This window comes from Ammodytes marinus (genome assembly GCF_949987685.1).
Source record: "Ammodytes marinus genome assembly, chromosome: 7".
Taxonomy (NCBI): domain Eukaryota; kingdom Metazoa; phylum Chordata; class Actinopteri; order Uranoscopiformes; family Ammodytidae; genus Ammodytes; species Ammodytes marinus.
Window position 1 is genome coordinate 28087263 of NC_137211.1, and position 17390 is coordinate 28104652.

At 42.6% G+C, this 17390-nt stretch overlaps 1 protein-coding gene across 3 annotated transcripts in view; it reads left to right on the forward strand.

Moving 5' to 3' along the window:
• mib2 (MIB E3 ubiquitin protein ligase 2) overlaps positions 1-17390 on the forward strand; it is a 52516-nt gene that overhangs the window by 23165 nt on the left and 11961 nt on the right. For 2 of the 3 annotated variants that reach the window (XM_080031092.1, XM_080031090.1), the window contains exons 4-13: positions 3217-3323; positions 4657-4851; positions 5412-5554; positions 6179-6319; positions 6423-6527; positions 7809-7971; positions 8703-8836; positions 9980-10128; positions 11097-11253; positions 12166-12320. In XM_080031092.1, coding sequence (XP_079887218.1) covers positions 3217-3323; positions 4657-4851; positions 5412-5554; positions 6179-6319; positions 6423-6527; positions 7809-7971; positions 8703-8836; positions 9980-10128; positions 11097-11253; positions 12166-12320 — 1449 coding nt within the window. The remainder of the gene's footprint in view (positions 1-3216; positions 3324-4656; positions 4852-5411; positions 5555-6178; positions 6320-6422; positions 6528-7808; positions 7972-8702; positions 8837-9979; positions 10129-11096; positions 11254-12165; positions 12321-17390) is intronic. The other variant, XM_080031091.1, reaches the window with a different exon arrangement.

The following is a 17390-nucleotide window of genomic DNA, read 5'->3' on the forward strand; positions in this document are numbered from 1 at the left end:
ACAGGTACAATAAAATTGGAGGTTTAAAAAGCATCAAGCTGTGTACCAGTGTTGTATTATGGCACTGGTGTGTCTCCCTCAACAGCCCCCGGTCCTCTTTTTTTGTTTTCGGAGGATTTCAGGGTATTAGTTTGATTCAGATATTGTTGCCTTGTAATTTGTCCAGTGTGAATGTCTCTCATAAAGTGGTATGTGTGCGTTTGTGTGTGCGTGTGTGAGTGTGTGTGTGTGTTCGTGCTTGCAGGGCTACATATGGCAGCATATGTGTGTGCCATATGTTTACGAGGAGATTGTTGGTATGCAGCTGGTTAATCTGCTCTTCAACACACAAACAACACACACACAGGCACTTCCAGGGAGCATGTCTGGTCGACTCAGTGTCTAATCCTTCACTTGCACATCAAGCTCCACCTGACTTCCTCCATTCATGTTAAAGGCACATCCTGTGTCCTCCAGACAGAGTTTTCCTGAATTTCAACCTATATTCAGTTTTAGTGGGCCAACTGATTCGTCTGGCTTATTTCTTGTTTGAAATTGTATGCATATAGATTTTCACACTTCTTCCTCTTTTCCTCTCCCATCACAGAGCAGTGTTTTTCATTAATGTATCTGATAAAGGTTATGGTTCTTTGGTAGCAGAAGTGTTGACTAAAGCAAACTAGTCTTGACTCTGTTCTAGCTTAGCTTGTGCTTCACAGCATTAAAGCTAAAATATTAAAAATTGTAATTTGGGTTTCTACAATAAACTGTTTTCATGGTGTAGTGTCCTTTTTCACAGTGCCATTGCTGAAGATCCTCTTTTCAGCCTCTGTATGAAACACTCTGTTTTAGTGCCTGTCTCTTTAAGCCCAGTCTTCCAAAAAGCCCAGTCGACTCTGATTGGCCCTTGAATCCAACATCCAGTTAGATTCAGGGGGTATTCAGAGAATAAGAGAAAGTTTTCATTTATTTTCTCATATTTTGGGAGTTTCTAGACACGTCAGGGACCCATATTACTGTTTAAAAACCTAGAAGAAAAATGCTTTTTGCATAATAGCTGACCTTTTATATGCACCACAAGCACATTACAGTAACTACAGTACATGCAAAAAGGACCGACATTTGTTGCGGACTGACGTTACACACGTTCATAGCCTCACAGTGGCTGTGTATGTACTTTGGATAACTGCAAACAATTGGTAATTCTGTGAATTCTACAGTGTTTACCCTAAACAGTACAGCTAACCCATGGCCGACTGTTATGTGGACATATACTTGTTGCCAGTATGTGTAGTTCTTGCCCATTTTCTCTTCCTGTCAGGGACCAGAGGGGACATTTGGTCAACCGGGATTAGAAATCTTTATCCCTGGAAAGAGCTCTGAGTAGGTCCACTGAGAAAACCCACATGAAAACAACAGTGAGGTCGCCGTTTGTTTGTCATGAAACGGGGACGTCTGTCAGTTTCCATGTTGTTTCAGGATTAGCCGTCTCTCACCGTGCAGTGGCTCTTGCATCACAGACGGTACTACTCTCGTTATAGCTTTTCAGTCAATCCTTCAGGTCTGAACTAAATCTGCTTTGTGTCGTCAGGATATTGGCAGAGCTCGCGACATTCTCTTCGTGACCCTTAATACTACCAGTTCAGGAAGACTGTTAGTCCGGCATTGCTTTAATTAGCCGCATCCCAAATCGTACCATTTATATCCTTAATTCCTCAAAAAGGTAAAAAACAACAACAACACAAACAATTGAATCCATTAAAGATGTACTAAAAGTTGTGTTTTAGATTGATCCTTTTTGCTGTACTTACAGCATCTCATAATTGTATCAACCCGTTTAGATACAGAATTTTCCAGCATCCATACAAACATGGACGTGCTCTACGCCTTTGCCCTGAGGTGTCCTGCTTTCATTTAGCTCTGCCGTCCAGGGATTAGGCTCAAAGCTCTCTCTCCTCGGATGCACACCATTCTCAGCAGAGACCTGTCCAAGCTCAGTCCCATGCTGAGATCAGACTTACTCAAAGCGCCACATGCACTGCTGTTTTCCTGCTGTAGCACGCAGCAACCTGCAGAATATGTCCAGTGACGGGGGATGAAACAAGGCTCTTTTCCTTTTTGATAACACCGGATTTCATATGACGTTCAGTCCGTCCAAAAAGCTGTTTGGCTTGAATGGAAGCTGCGGCTTGATCTCTTGGAGAAAGTATGGGAATAGGCAGCTCCTTTGCACCAAGATCTGATCAAATATTTACCATAAGGTATGTCAGATTGTGAGGATCTGGGTGTCTGAATCTGTGTTGAGGTGTGTTTGTTTACAGTAGACAGCAATCTAATGACAAGTGGTCTGGCAAACATCACTATCAACATTGATGGTTTGATATGCGAGTACCCAGTAGGACGCAATTATAAATGGGGGTGACATGTGTTTGTTATTTGTACACTAGGAAATGCATTCAGTATGTATTTTGATGAGAAATATTGAATTGTATTTAAACAAGGCTCAGTTAAAGTAGAAGGTACATTGTTGGTCAGTTGTCTTGTCAGGAGATCACTGCAACTTGTTCTATTTTTAGTCTCATCACCATCAACCATAATACGATGAATTTATTAAATTGTGTTCTGTTCATCTGCTTTTAGAAGTCTGGAAAATGCCCTTTGTTTATTTGATTGATGATTCATATTCCAAATCTATTTGGTTTGTACAGCACATACAGCTCATGTCCAATGTTTATAAGGTCTTTCAAGGATGATATGTATTTCGTAAGCTTGTAATGATCACTTGATTATCAATCAGTAACATGGCTGACACATGTTTACAAACTTGCATCAAAGTATATCACACTTAATATATTTACTTAAAAATATAGAGATATTGTGTGAGGAGGAAATGTGGGGGTGGGGGTGTCTGATTATAAGACAATAGGATAGGTGTAACTTGTCTGAGCGTTTTTAAAATAAGCATTTGATGAATCTAACATTTCAATTTAGGAGACATACAGGAGAAATACAATATTCTATATCTCTCATCACACTATACCTATTTCTCTCATTACAATTACATATTTTCTGTGTTTCTTTTTCTTACTGCTATGGCCTTTTTTCATGCATTACTAGGTTTACAATGGAAGACAGGGAATGTTTTCTTAGTCTTCATTTTAATATGCATAGCAGGACTTGTACATGACTTTGCTTTATAGCATTTTGTTAAGTTGTGTCTCCTTGCTCTTACCACAGAGTGATCTTGGCACCAAGGCAGAACCTCCCGCGGATCATCCTCAAAGGAATCTTCCAGGGGGTCAAAGTGGTTCGTGGACCTGACTGGGACTGGGGCAACCAAGACGGTGAGTGAGTGATGCTGTTGTTTAGGTGGGGTGGGGGAGGAGGGGGGGGGACTGGAAGCACTCATTTGGCGCTGCCGACTCAGCAGGCCCCCCTACCTTCTTTATCACGGAGCTGTACCTCTTCAAAGTGTTCCACCATCCACAACCCACATTAACATTCTAACCTCACGTCTCATTAGTCTCAGCCAAATGTCGTGTTAGTGTGTGTCTGCGTGCACTTCCATTGCCAGTGAGTCAACTGAGCCTGTTCAACAGATGTGCCTATCTCTGTGTGTGTGTGTGTGTGTGTGTGTGTGTGTGTGTGTCCTTGTTCAGTAACATTTATGTTCCATGTTTTTCTTTCACCAGCCGTGTGTAGAGGCATACACTTAGTTATAGTCTTATGTGTGTCAAGGCAGTAGAGAATGGACATTATTTTTCCTCGCTTTTGAATTGTGTATTCAAGGGCTTCCATGGTTGTCTACAGGGCTACACTGTTGCCCTTTTGAAAAATGGTCTCACTTTGACACAGAAACAGGCCGTGCTTGCTGAAATTTGAAATAGTTTGAATAGTAATTGAGAGCAATCTTCCTCATGAGTGGGCTGAATGAAAGCCCTTGACTTCTCCCTCTAGGGAAAGCGGGAATACTAATATGTCTTTTATGTTTCCGGGTCTTGGGTCAGCGTTGTCTCTCTGAGAATAGAAACGTTCTGGGATAGAGTGAATGAGTCAAAATGTCCTTTTGGTGTCTTTGAAATCTAGGCCCCTGGGGTTTGGTTTAGTCACTCATCAGGCTTTAGTGGTGTGTGCGCGGTATGTGCATATACAGGAAGCTCTGAGCATGCTCGGAAGGCCCCATCCCACATGTAGTTTTACGGGTCAACTGTTCAGTTGCTGTGGTCAGGCACTAGGGCAACTTCATGACTTTAATAGTTTAACAAGGTTGTGTGCTTTAATGGTGATTCTTTTTTTTCTTCAAATTTGAATCAAGAAGGGGGAATCTGGATTTGTATCAGTAGTTTCTAATCCTTTGAAGACTGAGCTGATTTTAGAAAAATCAAAGTGAATGACTTTGACTTGCCATCGTATGTCCCTACAAGGAAAATGTCTGTTGTACACCTGTGTGTCTGTCATCTCATTTGTCCCATTTGTTTACAATGTGTGTGTGTCACTCTTAACTGTTGATGATTACATGTATGTTTATGTTTCTTATCAAAATCCACTTTCTTTAGCAAATGAGTGTCAATGAGCTGATTTTTTCTTCCATTGCCTTTGTCTCCCTCTCTCCCCCAACACACTGATGCATTGTTGTTTCTTGAATATTTGTGCATTTGTGTGTGTGTGTGTGTGTAGGCGGGGAGGGTAAGGTTGGGAAGGTAGTGGACATTCGCGGCTGGGACACAGAGTCTGGTCGCAGCGTGGCTAGTGTCACCTGGTCTAATGGCACGACCAATGTCTACCGCATGGGACACAAGGGCAAGGTAGACCTCAAATACGTGTCTGACGGCCAGGGAGGCTTCTACTACAAAGACCACCTACCAAAATTAGGTAAGGCATGACCAATTCCTGTTTCAGGGTATGCATTTATTTGTTATTCATTTCTCAGTTTTGTTAAGGAACTACACTGCAAAATTGACAGTATATAAAACAAATCAGATTCTAGTCTGTTATGTCATAACATATAGTCCATGGGCTGGAGCCCGAACTTTCACTTGTCGGTACCAGTCAAGGTGGCAAAGGTTCCATATACTTTTTGAAAAGATACATGTCTGTAGATGATAACTTGGTATGATAACCCTTCCTGAGTGGCAGGTGAACCAGAGTTACCAGCGGATTAAGTTAACCTCCCCCTCAGGTGAACTGCATTTGATCTGGCCCATGGACTAATAATTTATAAATCCTTTCTGTGTTATGTTAATCGGTCAATATATGACAAATTAAAGAGACAGTTTCTAAATTCTTATTTAAAATTGAAGTATGCTCTGTGTGTCCTATATTGTTGTAATGTTAGTTAAACATTACAGTAAAAAGCTGACTTCAAGCCCAGATTATGTGTTGGTTTTGGTAAGTCCCTTGTATATTTGCTGATGCTAACACTTGTCTTTCAGGAGAGCACGCAGAGCTCCAGCGCCAGGACAGTGCAGGCAGCCACTCCTTCCTGCAGGGAGACAAGGTCAAGTGTCTGCTGGAGGTGGACATCCTGCGACAGATGCAGGAGGGCCACGGAGGGTGGAACCCCAAAATGGCAGAGGTATTAAAGTATTGTCATCTTAGTTTGATAAACTTCAGAAATTCGGTTTACATAAGGCGGGGCTATGCTCTGGTTCTTATTACACAATAAATATTTTGAACCAATCAAAGCAGTTCTCGGCCTGAACCTTCTATGAAAACAATGACTGTTGCCATGGAGAGCGTTTGATACGACCACACAGTCCTGCTTTACTGACTCTAGGCAATAGACAAGTTTTATAATAGTTATGAACATTCATTTCAATTCAGATTTTTGCTTATTGAGACACCACACTTTTGATATCAAATATCATACAGCGTTACATTACTCCCAGTTCAGTTTTACTATACCCCGACCCCCCACCCCCCTATTTATTTATCACCAAATGAACTCTTTGTACTTTGCACATAGAATGTACGCTGACAAACATGGCCTCACAACCAAAACACATGTGCCACTTGAAGCTGGCATTGAGAATATTTATATAAGAGGCTCAGATGGATATAGGCGTTCAGCGGAGGGAAAAGAACAAAGCATCCCCAACCCTCAAATCACAGCTGCTCAAGGGAAAATTAAGGTCACGGCCATGCAGGGGGAGAGAAGAACCAGAGTGAAAAAACAGCCTGTTTGTGTTTGCGTTTGCAGTACATTTGCCGGATCGGGAGTGTGCATAGAATCACTGACCGAGGGGATGTCAGAGTCCAATACAGCAACAACATCCGCTGGACCTTCCATCCCGGGGCCCTCACCAAGGTACACAAGCTCCTGCCAGAGGATCCTACATCGGTCAGAACTTCAATACATAACAGCAGTGAATTCTCACAATCAGTTTATCTTCAGCTGTATTTCAGTAGCTTAACACACGTGTCCGTCTTTCCTTTTGCACTAGGTGAACACTTTCGGGGTCACCGAACTAGTACGAGTATTGGAGGACATGGACAGTGTGAAGAGACTGCAGGCTGGCCATGGAGAGTGGACGGACAGCATGGCTCCTGTATGCTCATTTAGCCTCATAATACAAACTCTTGATGGTATTTTAACAGTAGTAAAAAAAAAAAAAAAGGCTGACATACTGTTGAAGGGGTGTAAAGATACATCGATATAAATCGTTATATCGATTAATTGGCGAAAAATCCAACATACATTTTATTTTTCTCTCTGTACGTCTTGAGTGTGACACTATATTTCTACTAAAGTAATCGTTTTTTTAAAATTTAAATATCTGGAAGTGCTCAGAAATTAAATAGTTAAATCTTATTTTAGTTGTTTGTGATAGTGGCAAATATCTAATCATTGTCTGATGAATGAATGTAATATCGTATCGTGATGAAACCAGCGATTTTATTTTACACCCCTATACTGTGGCAGAGCTGTGGACTTGACTCGAGTCAGTCAGAAACTTTGACCTTGGACTTGCGTGTTTAGGAATTCCCTAATCAAGAATTGAGACTAAATGAGTCTTTCCTCTGTAAATTGAAGTTACCTCCTGTCCAGTACATGACTAACTGTATCACTTAGAGTAAAGCCTTGATTTGGCAGGCACCCCTCCGAATGAATAGTGACGTACTTCATGATTATAGGATTTACATCAGGAAGTCATCCAGTTTAGAGCTGTTTCCTCGAATGCGGCCTGGTTTCTTAACTAATATTAATTGGGCACGGAATTTGGTCCTGTAAACACCAGGAATAGTTCCTAGTTGCTTAGATTTCTTTTCTTTTTTAAGATATTGTTTTGGCATTTTTCACTTTATTAGACAGATTTGGAGAGACAGAGTTGAAATGGGGCATAGAGGGGAATGACATGCAGAGAACTGACCGCTCTAACCACACCAACACCAGTTTTTCTACTATGTATCACTTAATTTGTCCCTATAAACGTTTTCTCTGGTTTTAACCTTATAAAGGGAGCACTCACACTTGGCCCAATTGATCCGTACCGTGCCTGAGCGCAATTGTTTTTGGACATATTGATTCCCGGTGAACAGTCTCATATAAATTGATGTCAGGACTGCCGTCTATGCACATGCTCATGCCAGCTTATTCTCCGTCATTAGCATCTGTACCGTGCTGAAGCTCACCTCTTCCAACCGTGCCAGTACCAAGGAAGTGTACCGTGCTTGAGCACTATTACGGAGCACTCACACCGGTCCAACAAACTAGACTAGCCTGTCAATTGTGCTTGTGCACGGTACGAATGCCTAGTGTGAATGCACCCTTAAAGGCCCTTCTCACCCATCTGCTCCACATCCACCTTACCTTGTCTATTGTCCTGTAGGTGCTTGGCCAGGTGGGGAAGGTGCTGAAGGTCTATGCAGATGGTGACCTGCGTGTGGCGTTTGGAGGCCAGACGTGGACCTTCAACCCGGCCTGCCTCGCTGCCCAGCCCGTGGAGGTGGACGCCAACCTCATGACAGCAGAGAACCCCAGCCAATCAGGAAGTAAGGCCTCTGCCGGGCCCCTGGGTCTCTCATCTGTAACGCCCCAGCCTCCAGCTTTACCTGCTGCTGTGCACTCATTACTCCCTAGCCCCATGCCTCCTTTTCCAGCTCTGTCTCTGTCATGCATGCTTTCACATAACAGGCTACAGCTCACTGTGGCAATTCATTGGCCCACACAGTGGTCTTGTCTTTTCTTTCAACGATGATTGTATCGTGGGTGTCATTTCTTGGAATGTTCTTCTTCTCCATCAGCATGTCATGATCATTTCCTGCTGGCTGCCAGACGGTTTGGCAGCTCAGTGGACACTTGTCATCATTTGAGAAGTTCTCAGTAGTCTCTTAATCGTGACTAAATCTTCTCTGTGCATGTGTGTTCACCTCGGCGGATGGGTGGTTGATAACAACAGAGTGGCGTATGTGTGTGTGTGTGTTTTTGAGTGCGTGTGAGATTATTGCACTGCATGGGGGGGGGGGGGCATTTTGACTCATTCCTGTGGTTTTGCATTGAGCTCGGCTCTGACAAACCCCATTAACAAGTGTGTCTTTGTGATGGGATTTCTGGCCGTCCGGAAGGCTTTGCGACACCATTTCTGATTCATGTTTTTCATATATGGGAATGATTGTGCTAAATGAACTCCTTTTGTCTCTCTTGTCCATCCCCCCTTTTCACAACCCTCCCTCCCGAACCCTCCCTTCCCCCTCCTCTCTACCTGTCTATGGTCCTTGTACAGGTACAGTCATCTCAGTGTTGGAGAAGCTGCTCTCTCAGTCTACAGAGCTGGACAACCCCAGCAGGCTGGTGATCGAGGCAGCACACGGCAGTGCCAACAAAGTGCGGGAGCTGGTGCAGAAGTATCCCGACAAGGTTAGTGCAGCACTCCTTCTCTCTCTTGCTGCATTCCACTGCCCCGTTCCAAGAGCTCTGCCCACCAGGACACCCACGAGACTGGGGCCGGGGAGTTTGAGGGGCTAGAGTGATCCAGAGAAGTGGCATTTGAAAATAAGATTGGAATTGCTCTGATTCTGATTTGATGAGATGAAAACAAGATTAACACAGAACTTGTATTGTAACACAAGCAAGGATACTGTAGAATTGAAAAGCATATGAATCCGGCAACATTATAAATGATCAAATGAGTCACCAGGTGTGTAAAATATACTGCCATATTTATCATATTAAAGCAGTAAGAAGAAAACATGCGTTGAACCTCACACCCTTAACACATTGAAAAACATGCGTTGGAACCCTGACTGACAGGCACGTCTGAACTGTTACTCTAGCCAAGTGATGATGCAGCAGAGGATGGAATCTTCTAGCTTACAAGTAGTAGGGGTAATGTTTCTGTTGCTGTAGTATAAATAAAACTAGTCTCAGTTGCATACTGGCTGTCTTTCATACTCTCCACACTGTTGACAGTTGACTGCTGTATTTACTGTATACATCAAGGGAGTGGGTTGAGTGGGGAGGTCTCTGTGACCTCAAAAGGGGTCAAGCAGTAAACACACAGTATCCCCCGACCAGTGTTGCACTTAAACAAAAACTCAAGTACAGTTGTGTTTCAAAAAAGTTCATAATAAAGTATGATAAAATACAGTTTGATATAAAAAATTATATCCTGTGTTTAATTAGTTTTCATTTAAAAGATTGTTGTCTTCCTGTTGTCACTCCTTGTCTAATTATCTTTAAAATCTCAATATTTTCTTATGTCTTAATGTTTAAAGTATTTTTATGCCCCGTATTTTTATGTAAAGCACTTTGAATTGCCTTGTGTCTCATTTGTGCTATTATAAATACATTTGCCTTGCCTTGTTGTAGGATAATTGCATAATATGCTACAGTAAAGTAAACAGAATAGTATTAGGATTATGTAACAAGTGTATGACGAACATGGTTGTTGTTGCTGCTCCTCGGATTATTTCCAGCCCATATGTGTTGCGCTTGCATGAGTGTCCCAGACCATCTCATTGCCTCCTAATGAATCCCCCACTACGTCTGTGTGTCTGGCAGGTGGATATAAAGAACCAGGGCAAGACTGCACTGCAGGTGGCCGCTCACCAGGGCCACATGGAGGTGGTGAAAGCCCTGCTGCAGGCCAACGGCTCCATAGAGGTCAAGGATGAGGACGGAGACACGGCTTTGCACTACACGGCCTTCGGGTGAGTTCAAACCCATATTTTAGCATTTCTTCATTGTTTTCCGTAACAGGGTAAACAGTCAACCGAATGCCCTCACAGCTTGATCAATAAAGTAATGTGACAAAACTGGTTCATTTGACAAGGGCCAGCAAAAAATCAAAAAACCTGGAATAATTACAACATGTCTCAATAACTTCTCAGTATGTCAAACAGACTGTTATTTGCTTAATACAGTGAATATAACAACTACAAGGCAGAAAGGGAAACTTTACACATTCACACATTTGAAGGCATGAACACACACACACACACACACACACACACACACACACACACACACACACACACACACACACACACACACACACACACACACACACACACACACACACACACACACACACACACACACACACACACACACACCTTGATGTCACAACAAAATGCGGCGTTGCTGTGCTGTGGCCCTAGAAAACACTGCTGAGTGACAGGTGGACAGTAGAGATCCTATCCTAACCTTGTGATAATCCATTCAGAGAAGTGGCTGCTTTAAAGGGTTGCCTAATCAGCTGTACAAATCTCCTCCTCTCATCTTATTAAAACAGGCTCAGGAACTCTGCATTTGGCAGTATCTCTCCGGGAAGTTGTACTTGTTGGGGGGGGAAAAAAGTGTTTCCATCAGTAAACCATGCAAACTAAATGTTTGGATAAAAACAGTAAAAAGGATGTCATTTGTTTTACCCTCAAGTGTACCTCCCAGTAGGTTTTCAGAATAAGCATTTTAGATTTCATATACTGGTTTAAATTAAAGTAGCTACGAGAATTTTGAATATTGTCACATTTTTCCTCTGATGATCATAAATTCCTCAGGGCACCTTTAACTTAATTGAAAGTTCTGTTTAGACAGGTGGAATCATCCAATGGGATGTGAGCAATAATGTGTGTGTTTGTGTGTGTCTTTTTTTTTGTTTATTGTGTCTTGTGTACAGTAATCAGGCAGAGATCACACGGCTGCTGTTGAGCAAGGGGGCAAATGTCAACCTCCTGAACAACTCCATGTGCTCGGCGCTCCACATTGCTGTCAACAAGGGCTTCACCGACGTGGTGCGAGTGCTGACTGAAAATACAGCTGACGTCAATCTCCAGGTGAGAGGCCCTTGAATGGCTAGTACTGCAGATTGGCATTTCATTCAAATATATTTCACCCGACAAACCCCAGTGAAGATTTTGGTTTGTTTATGCTACATACTTAATGTTTAACTACATTAACCAAACCAGGTCTACGTTTACACAGCCTAGGCTCTAGAAAGTCCATTATCATACTGCTGTCTGTCTGGTCACTGGGGATTATAGAGTTAGCTCATGACTTAGCATGTAGCCAATGACTGGGGATTGCCCATAGAGTGAGTGTCTGGGTAGCCAGTGAATGAGCTTCTCTGTCAGCGACAATAATTAGCTTTTCACATGTCACAAGGAGCTCACGCATTTCAAGCAGTTGTAAACACACAAATTCAGACATTTATGGTGTTTAACTGTGACCCTGCTTCCCCTCGGCTCTCATCCTCATTAAGGCAATGTAGTGTCTCTTTAAGGTCATTTACCACACTTTGTCACATGCCTGCAACCAGGCCTGGAACTCACTAACTGCTTCTTTTATCTGCTTGAGTAGAGTTTCTCCTCGGCTTGAATCATGGAGAAGTAGCCCAGAAATAGTTTGTTTGTGCCACATACAATGAGAATGTCATCCAGTATCCACACACACCATTTAAACCCAAATGTGGTATAAATAGTGTGGATTTTAGGATAGCAACAATTGTGTTGCCATTGTGTACAACCAATTCTCGCAAACAATATTATGTTTGTGCAACAGAATTGTGTTAGCCGGTCCCCTTTACTAAGATACTGCTATCCATCCAATTCCCATCTTAACAATTTTTTATACGCCACTGAACATTTTTCTCTGCCTGTAGAAAAGGCCTGTAGATCTAGTTGGCTCCAGAATGTGCAACACACTCACTGTGCCCCACTTCAAAGCAATGTTTTTCTCCCCCCCATCAGGATTCCTACGGCGATACACCGCTCCATGACGCCATTGCTAAAGATTTCCGCAACATCATCGAGATCCTGGCTGCAGTGCCTAACATTGACTTCACCCAACAGAACCACAGAGGCTTCAACCTGCTGCACCATGCTGCCCTCAAGGGAAACAAACTGTGAGTACACATCCTATATAAATAAGCACTTTTTTTAATGGATGTTGACCCATGTCATAAGAAATAAAGTAAAGGATTGTAGCCCAAACCCCCTAGTAAAATAGCATTGACATTTTGTGGGAGGAGTTGGGTTTCTTCCCAGGCACTTCACTATATATAGTCTGGGTTTTCTTTGAGGTGGGATTAGTCAAACTGCACTTAATTTAATTACTTTTGTATTGGAACAAACATGAAGCCTCCGCGGTTGTCACTTGGGATTGAGCTAGAAAAACCATGTGACTTTACCGTGATTACATAATTGCAATAATTGTACATATGGTCAATTATTGCAAACGTTCGGAAAATTCCACAATTCAGCTTGCACCGAATACATCCAACTGCTTGATAACAGTGTGGGCCTCTGAAATGCAAAGTGGAAGACCATGTACAGAGTGTCAATTATTTTCCCTGTCTTGTTAGGTTTGATGCCTGTGTCCAATTTGAACAGTGGAAATGATGGTTCTGTGAGTGTGTGTGTGTGGGGGAGGAGGATCTCTCCTGTGTGGTCAAATGAGGACTCAAAGGTCAACTCTCATCACTATCCGTTACAGATAGAGCGCTGGTCTCCCACACGGCTTCTGCTGCTGTCAGCGGGCTGGCAGTCAATTTCAGGCAAAAATGCAACAACATTTACTCTTGCACCCAGGTTCCCTATGCATTGACTCGTCCTTCAAATGTTTCCCAAACCGCATTTTGGTGTTACCCATTTTCTGCATGAGTGGACAAAAATTTAAAAAAACAAACAACAGATACTGTTTCCCGCAAAGGGCCTGCTGTCATTGCTGTGTCACTGCACTTATGCTGCGTTCCATTAACATTGGAAGATCGGAGGTCGTAACTGTTAGTGACGTCACCTCTGTCACTTGCCCGCGTTCCAGTAGCACATGTGGGGAATTAGAAGAAAGCATGAACATTCGCCTCTAGCGTTCGCCTTTTGTACATTTACCTTTTAAGAATCACCTCGGGTTAGCCATTGTTAGCAATACCAATTGATAACAATGCTCTTTGTTGTATTTTGTGCATCCAAATATTCTAGCAACATATCTAGATATAAAATGAGCATTACCATGTGTACATGTCATTTCATTTGACACAAATTTTCCAAGTTGGAATTCCGACCTCTGGGGGCGTAACGGTTGAAATTTCCGTCTGGGAACTCGGAAACTCTGACTTCCTAGTTCAACTTGAACGCAGGAAAAGTGAGAGGGAGAAGGAAAACACATTTTTTTTAATTAAAAAATTATGATATGATGATAAAAAGATTTGAACTCATTTCCTCCCATAATGGCTCAATGTATTGTACTCCTCCAGTGACACCAGTAGGGAGCCGGTGAAAGATCTGCACAGGCATTTTACTCTACACCGAGGGGCTGGAGGCCAAACATCAAGGCTGCCTATCTGACACCTGTCACAAAGGATGCATTGTCTCATGACTGTGTTGGTTTTAGGCTGCTTGACAGCAGAGGTGCTTAATCACAAGCTGAGCAGGCAGACAGAGATGCAATACATTACTGAATATTCTCACAATGATAAGGTTTCATCCCTCAAACAAAGCTCTTGGGCCTGGCTCCTTTTTGGTGTGCCAGTGTGTCCTCCTCAAGCCCCAAACGATTGTTACCAGCATGAAGTGACCAAAATTGTAGTACCTTCCGGTGGCCACTCGGGGTGGTACCAAGACTGAGCAATTTTTCTTTGACTAAGGGCCCACTCACACTAGGGCCGTTTGCATGGTCCGTGCTGCAGGAAGATTCAGCACGATTCCCCCCCTCCCCACTCCCCCCGCTGGCCCGTGGTCACACTGCTCGTGGCCTGGGCACGATTGCACCTTGCCTACGTCACCGTGCGTGTTTAGGAGCGTAGTCTACTTGTAGGCTATACGACTGTTTGTGAATATTTTCGGCCAAATTTGCATCAAATATTCCACTTCCACATTAGAGCAACGAGAATCCTTAAACTATTGTTTTTTTTAAATGTAGCCTTGACGTAATAGGTCGCGGTGGACAGTCTCATATTTGTGCAGCACGCTGTTTATTATTAATATAACGGCCCGTCATCAGACCATACGTACCGGATGGTTTTATACACATCGATCGCTCTATCAAGTAATCCAAGTCAGAACTTTTTGTATGGGCAGAGATCGTTTTTTTAAGTGTCTTTATAAAGTTTCTTGTTAAACCTTAGTGTAGGCTACTGTTTCCTTATCACCGGGCCGCGGAGTCCCGTTGTGTGTTGTTTTGTGTTCGTCTCCACCGCCATGCGTAAAGGCAGTATTATGACAGCTGACGGGAGGAAAAAGAAAAAAATCATCTGACGAACGTGAGTAAACACGAAAACCTTTTTTCTTTGCTTTCTGCGCTCACCTATTTAGCTCTCTCTCTTTTATTAGCCCACACCTAGGCCTACACACACGTTAATTCTCACACATTTTATGTAGCTACAAGTCCAAGTGGGCAATTCTGGTGCCGACTAGTAAGGCAGCGGACGTTAACGGTCTATGCATCCTTAATAAATTCACGTCAGGAACGCCGCCTGTGCGCTTGCTTGTGCGCGTGTCATCTCATTAGCATCTGTACTTTGGCCACGGCACACCTCTCCCAAGTGTGCCGTGGCCAAGGGGCTGTTCCGTGCTGGAATACGGATGGCGTGGTCACACTAGCCAAACGTTCTAGACTTTAGTATGCAAATGAGCTTGGGCACGGGGCCGCGGCCCTAGTGTGAGTGGCCCCTCACTTGTTAGACTGGCCGTTTTCAAAGTCTTATTAAACCTATTTACTGCCTGGTCCACAAAACCATTCTAGTCTGTATGTTTAGGTCATATCTCCATGACAACACTGAGGGAGGTGAATTTTTTTCTAGCAGGCTAGTTTTTATTCTTTTGGAGGTTAAAATGTATTGGCGCGATCTCCTGAGTGACAGCTCTACGCCCATTGTCCCTCACTTTGCCTCGGAGGTACACGTCAGCCAGATGGGCGTAGTTCCCTCCCCCCGACGACGCATAAAGCAGGATTATTGGATGCCGTGTGAACAACTGAGGTCAGCACGGATGATACATCCATATTATATACTATCTATGGTCCTCCCCCTCTGTCTATTTCCATCATCACCTTCCTCCCACACACCTCAATTGCCTGGAAATGTAGATAGCATGCAAAGACAATTACTTACCACAGTTCTCCAAGTAGTATTATGAACTTTTAAGAAATGATTTTATTGTTGAATTGATTTAGCATAACTGCGATATAAATGATATCATTAAAAAAAAAATGTTTTTTATCTTGTGACTCCAACCAACCTCTGCAGTTTGTCATCGTAGAGCTAATGCATTATTTCAACTGACTAAAGACACTGAGTGTGTATTTGATCTCAAAAAGGGCTCTATATGTTTTTATTGGTAATCAATTCTTTAAAAAAAGATAAAAGAATAATGAACTCTGTTGTTTCTAGTTCAGTCAGGGTCACAAAACACATCAGAAAAAGGAAGATGACTTTGCTAAGATGACGAAAAATATAAAAATTTTCCCACTATGTAAAAAATGTTTAGTTAGTAAGTCGTCTATTTTTCACAGTCAACCCAGTCTGCCTGATGAGGTGCCTGCTTCTTTACTCCAGGGCTTTTATGGGTTCACATGAACTTTACCTCCCAAATTACAACACAGCCCTGTCATGGAAAATTGCCTATGGCTCTTTTTAAAGAGACGCCATTAAAGGAGAGGAAGCAAGAATGAACAGCACCCAGCATCGCCATAAATCTCCTCACTTCACTCAAGGTTTCTGTGAGAAATACTTTCACGTGTATCTTATGTCATTTGATGGATAATATCTGGGAAAATGCATATTCAGAGGAGTGGGAGCCCTGCTATTAGTAAAGCTTTTCAAGCTGTGAGTAGATTAACATTACTTGTTCCTATAGGTTATTTGAATAAAGACTCTCCACCACTCCATCTACTTATGCCCATCAAGTACTAAATCAAACTAAAATGAGCATAATTCAATGGAAGCTTAGAAGTACTAAATGATCACCTCGCTACTTCACCTTCCACTGACACACATTTCTACATCACGCCAACAACCAGCCGCCTCCTAGCTCATAGTGTTGTTACCTTGAAATACATCTTACAAAATGTTATGTCATGACAGCCCCCCTTGTACATGAGTGAAATGTGTGGACAAATCCTCACCCTTGAGCGGAGAACATTTTATTAATACAGTAACTGCAAGCGAGAGCGGTTAAAGAACGGGAGTGGAGGCGGCAGTAGACAGTCATTAAACTCATGTCTGATCTGTTCTGGCTTGTGTCATATGTGCAGTACTGTGAGTTTAGGCTCTGCACTCCATCCATTTAGCCTGACATGAGCCGCTGCGCCAAAACTAGAGGCACACAGGATTTATAGTGTTCACCACTTCATTCATATATCATCTGCAGGCCCACGCTACGTTTGACACAGTCCAGACGCGGTGCCTTTTTTATTCTATATTTCCCCAGTCTATTCTGGCTTTCATTACAAATTGTAACATACAGTTTGAAGGTGCTCAGCAACTGGACTGAGGATAAGCATGGATTGTTACAGTTTTAACAGTAAAACTAAAAGTGGCAGCATTTATTGGAGTTGGTTACGTTGCGCTTCGATGTTCGTCCATCTTTAAGTTCATCTTCTAAATCACTATTTGGTAATTTAATGATTGTTTTATTGTCCTCATCTTTGATAGTAAAGATCATCCATAAATGTAGATTTTTAGTTTTATGTAACTCAGTGAAGGGTCCTTGTCAGCAGCTGTGGACCCCTGCTGTTTATTCTCCTCTTGTTTTTTTTGTCTTATGTTTTGTTTATTAGAGTATTTATTTATTGTGAGGAAATGGAAAAAGATGGGCCAGAGGGCCAAGTTCACCAAAAAGTCCTGGGAATGAAGAAGGCAAAGGGCAATCGGCCAGATTACTCCTGGAGTTTTCAGCTTGACAGAATAGGAAAATATATGTACAGGATGGTTAGTCTGTTTACTGTATTTATTGAAAAGAAAAAATACTTTCTCCCT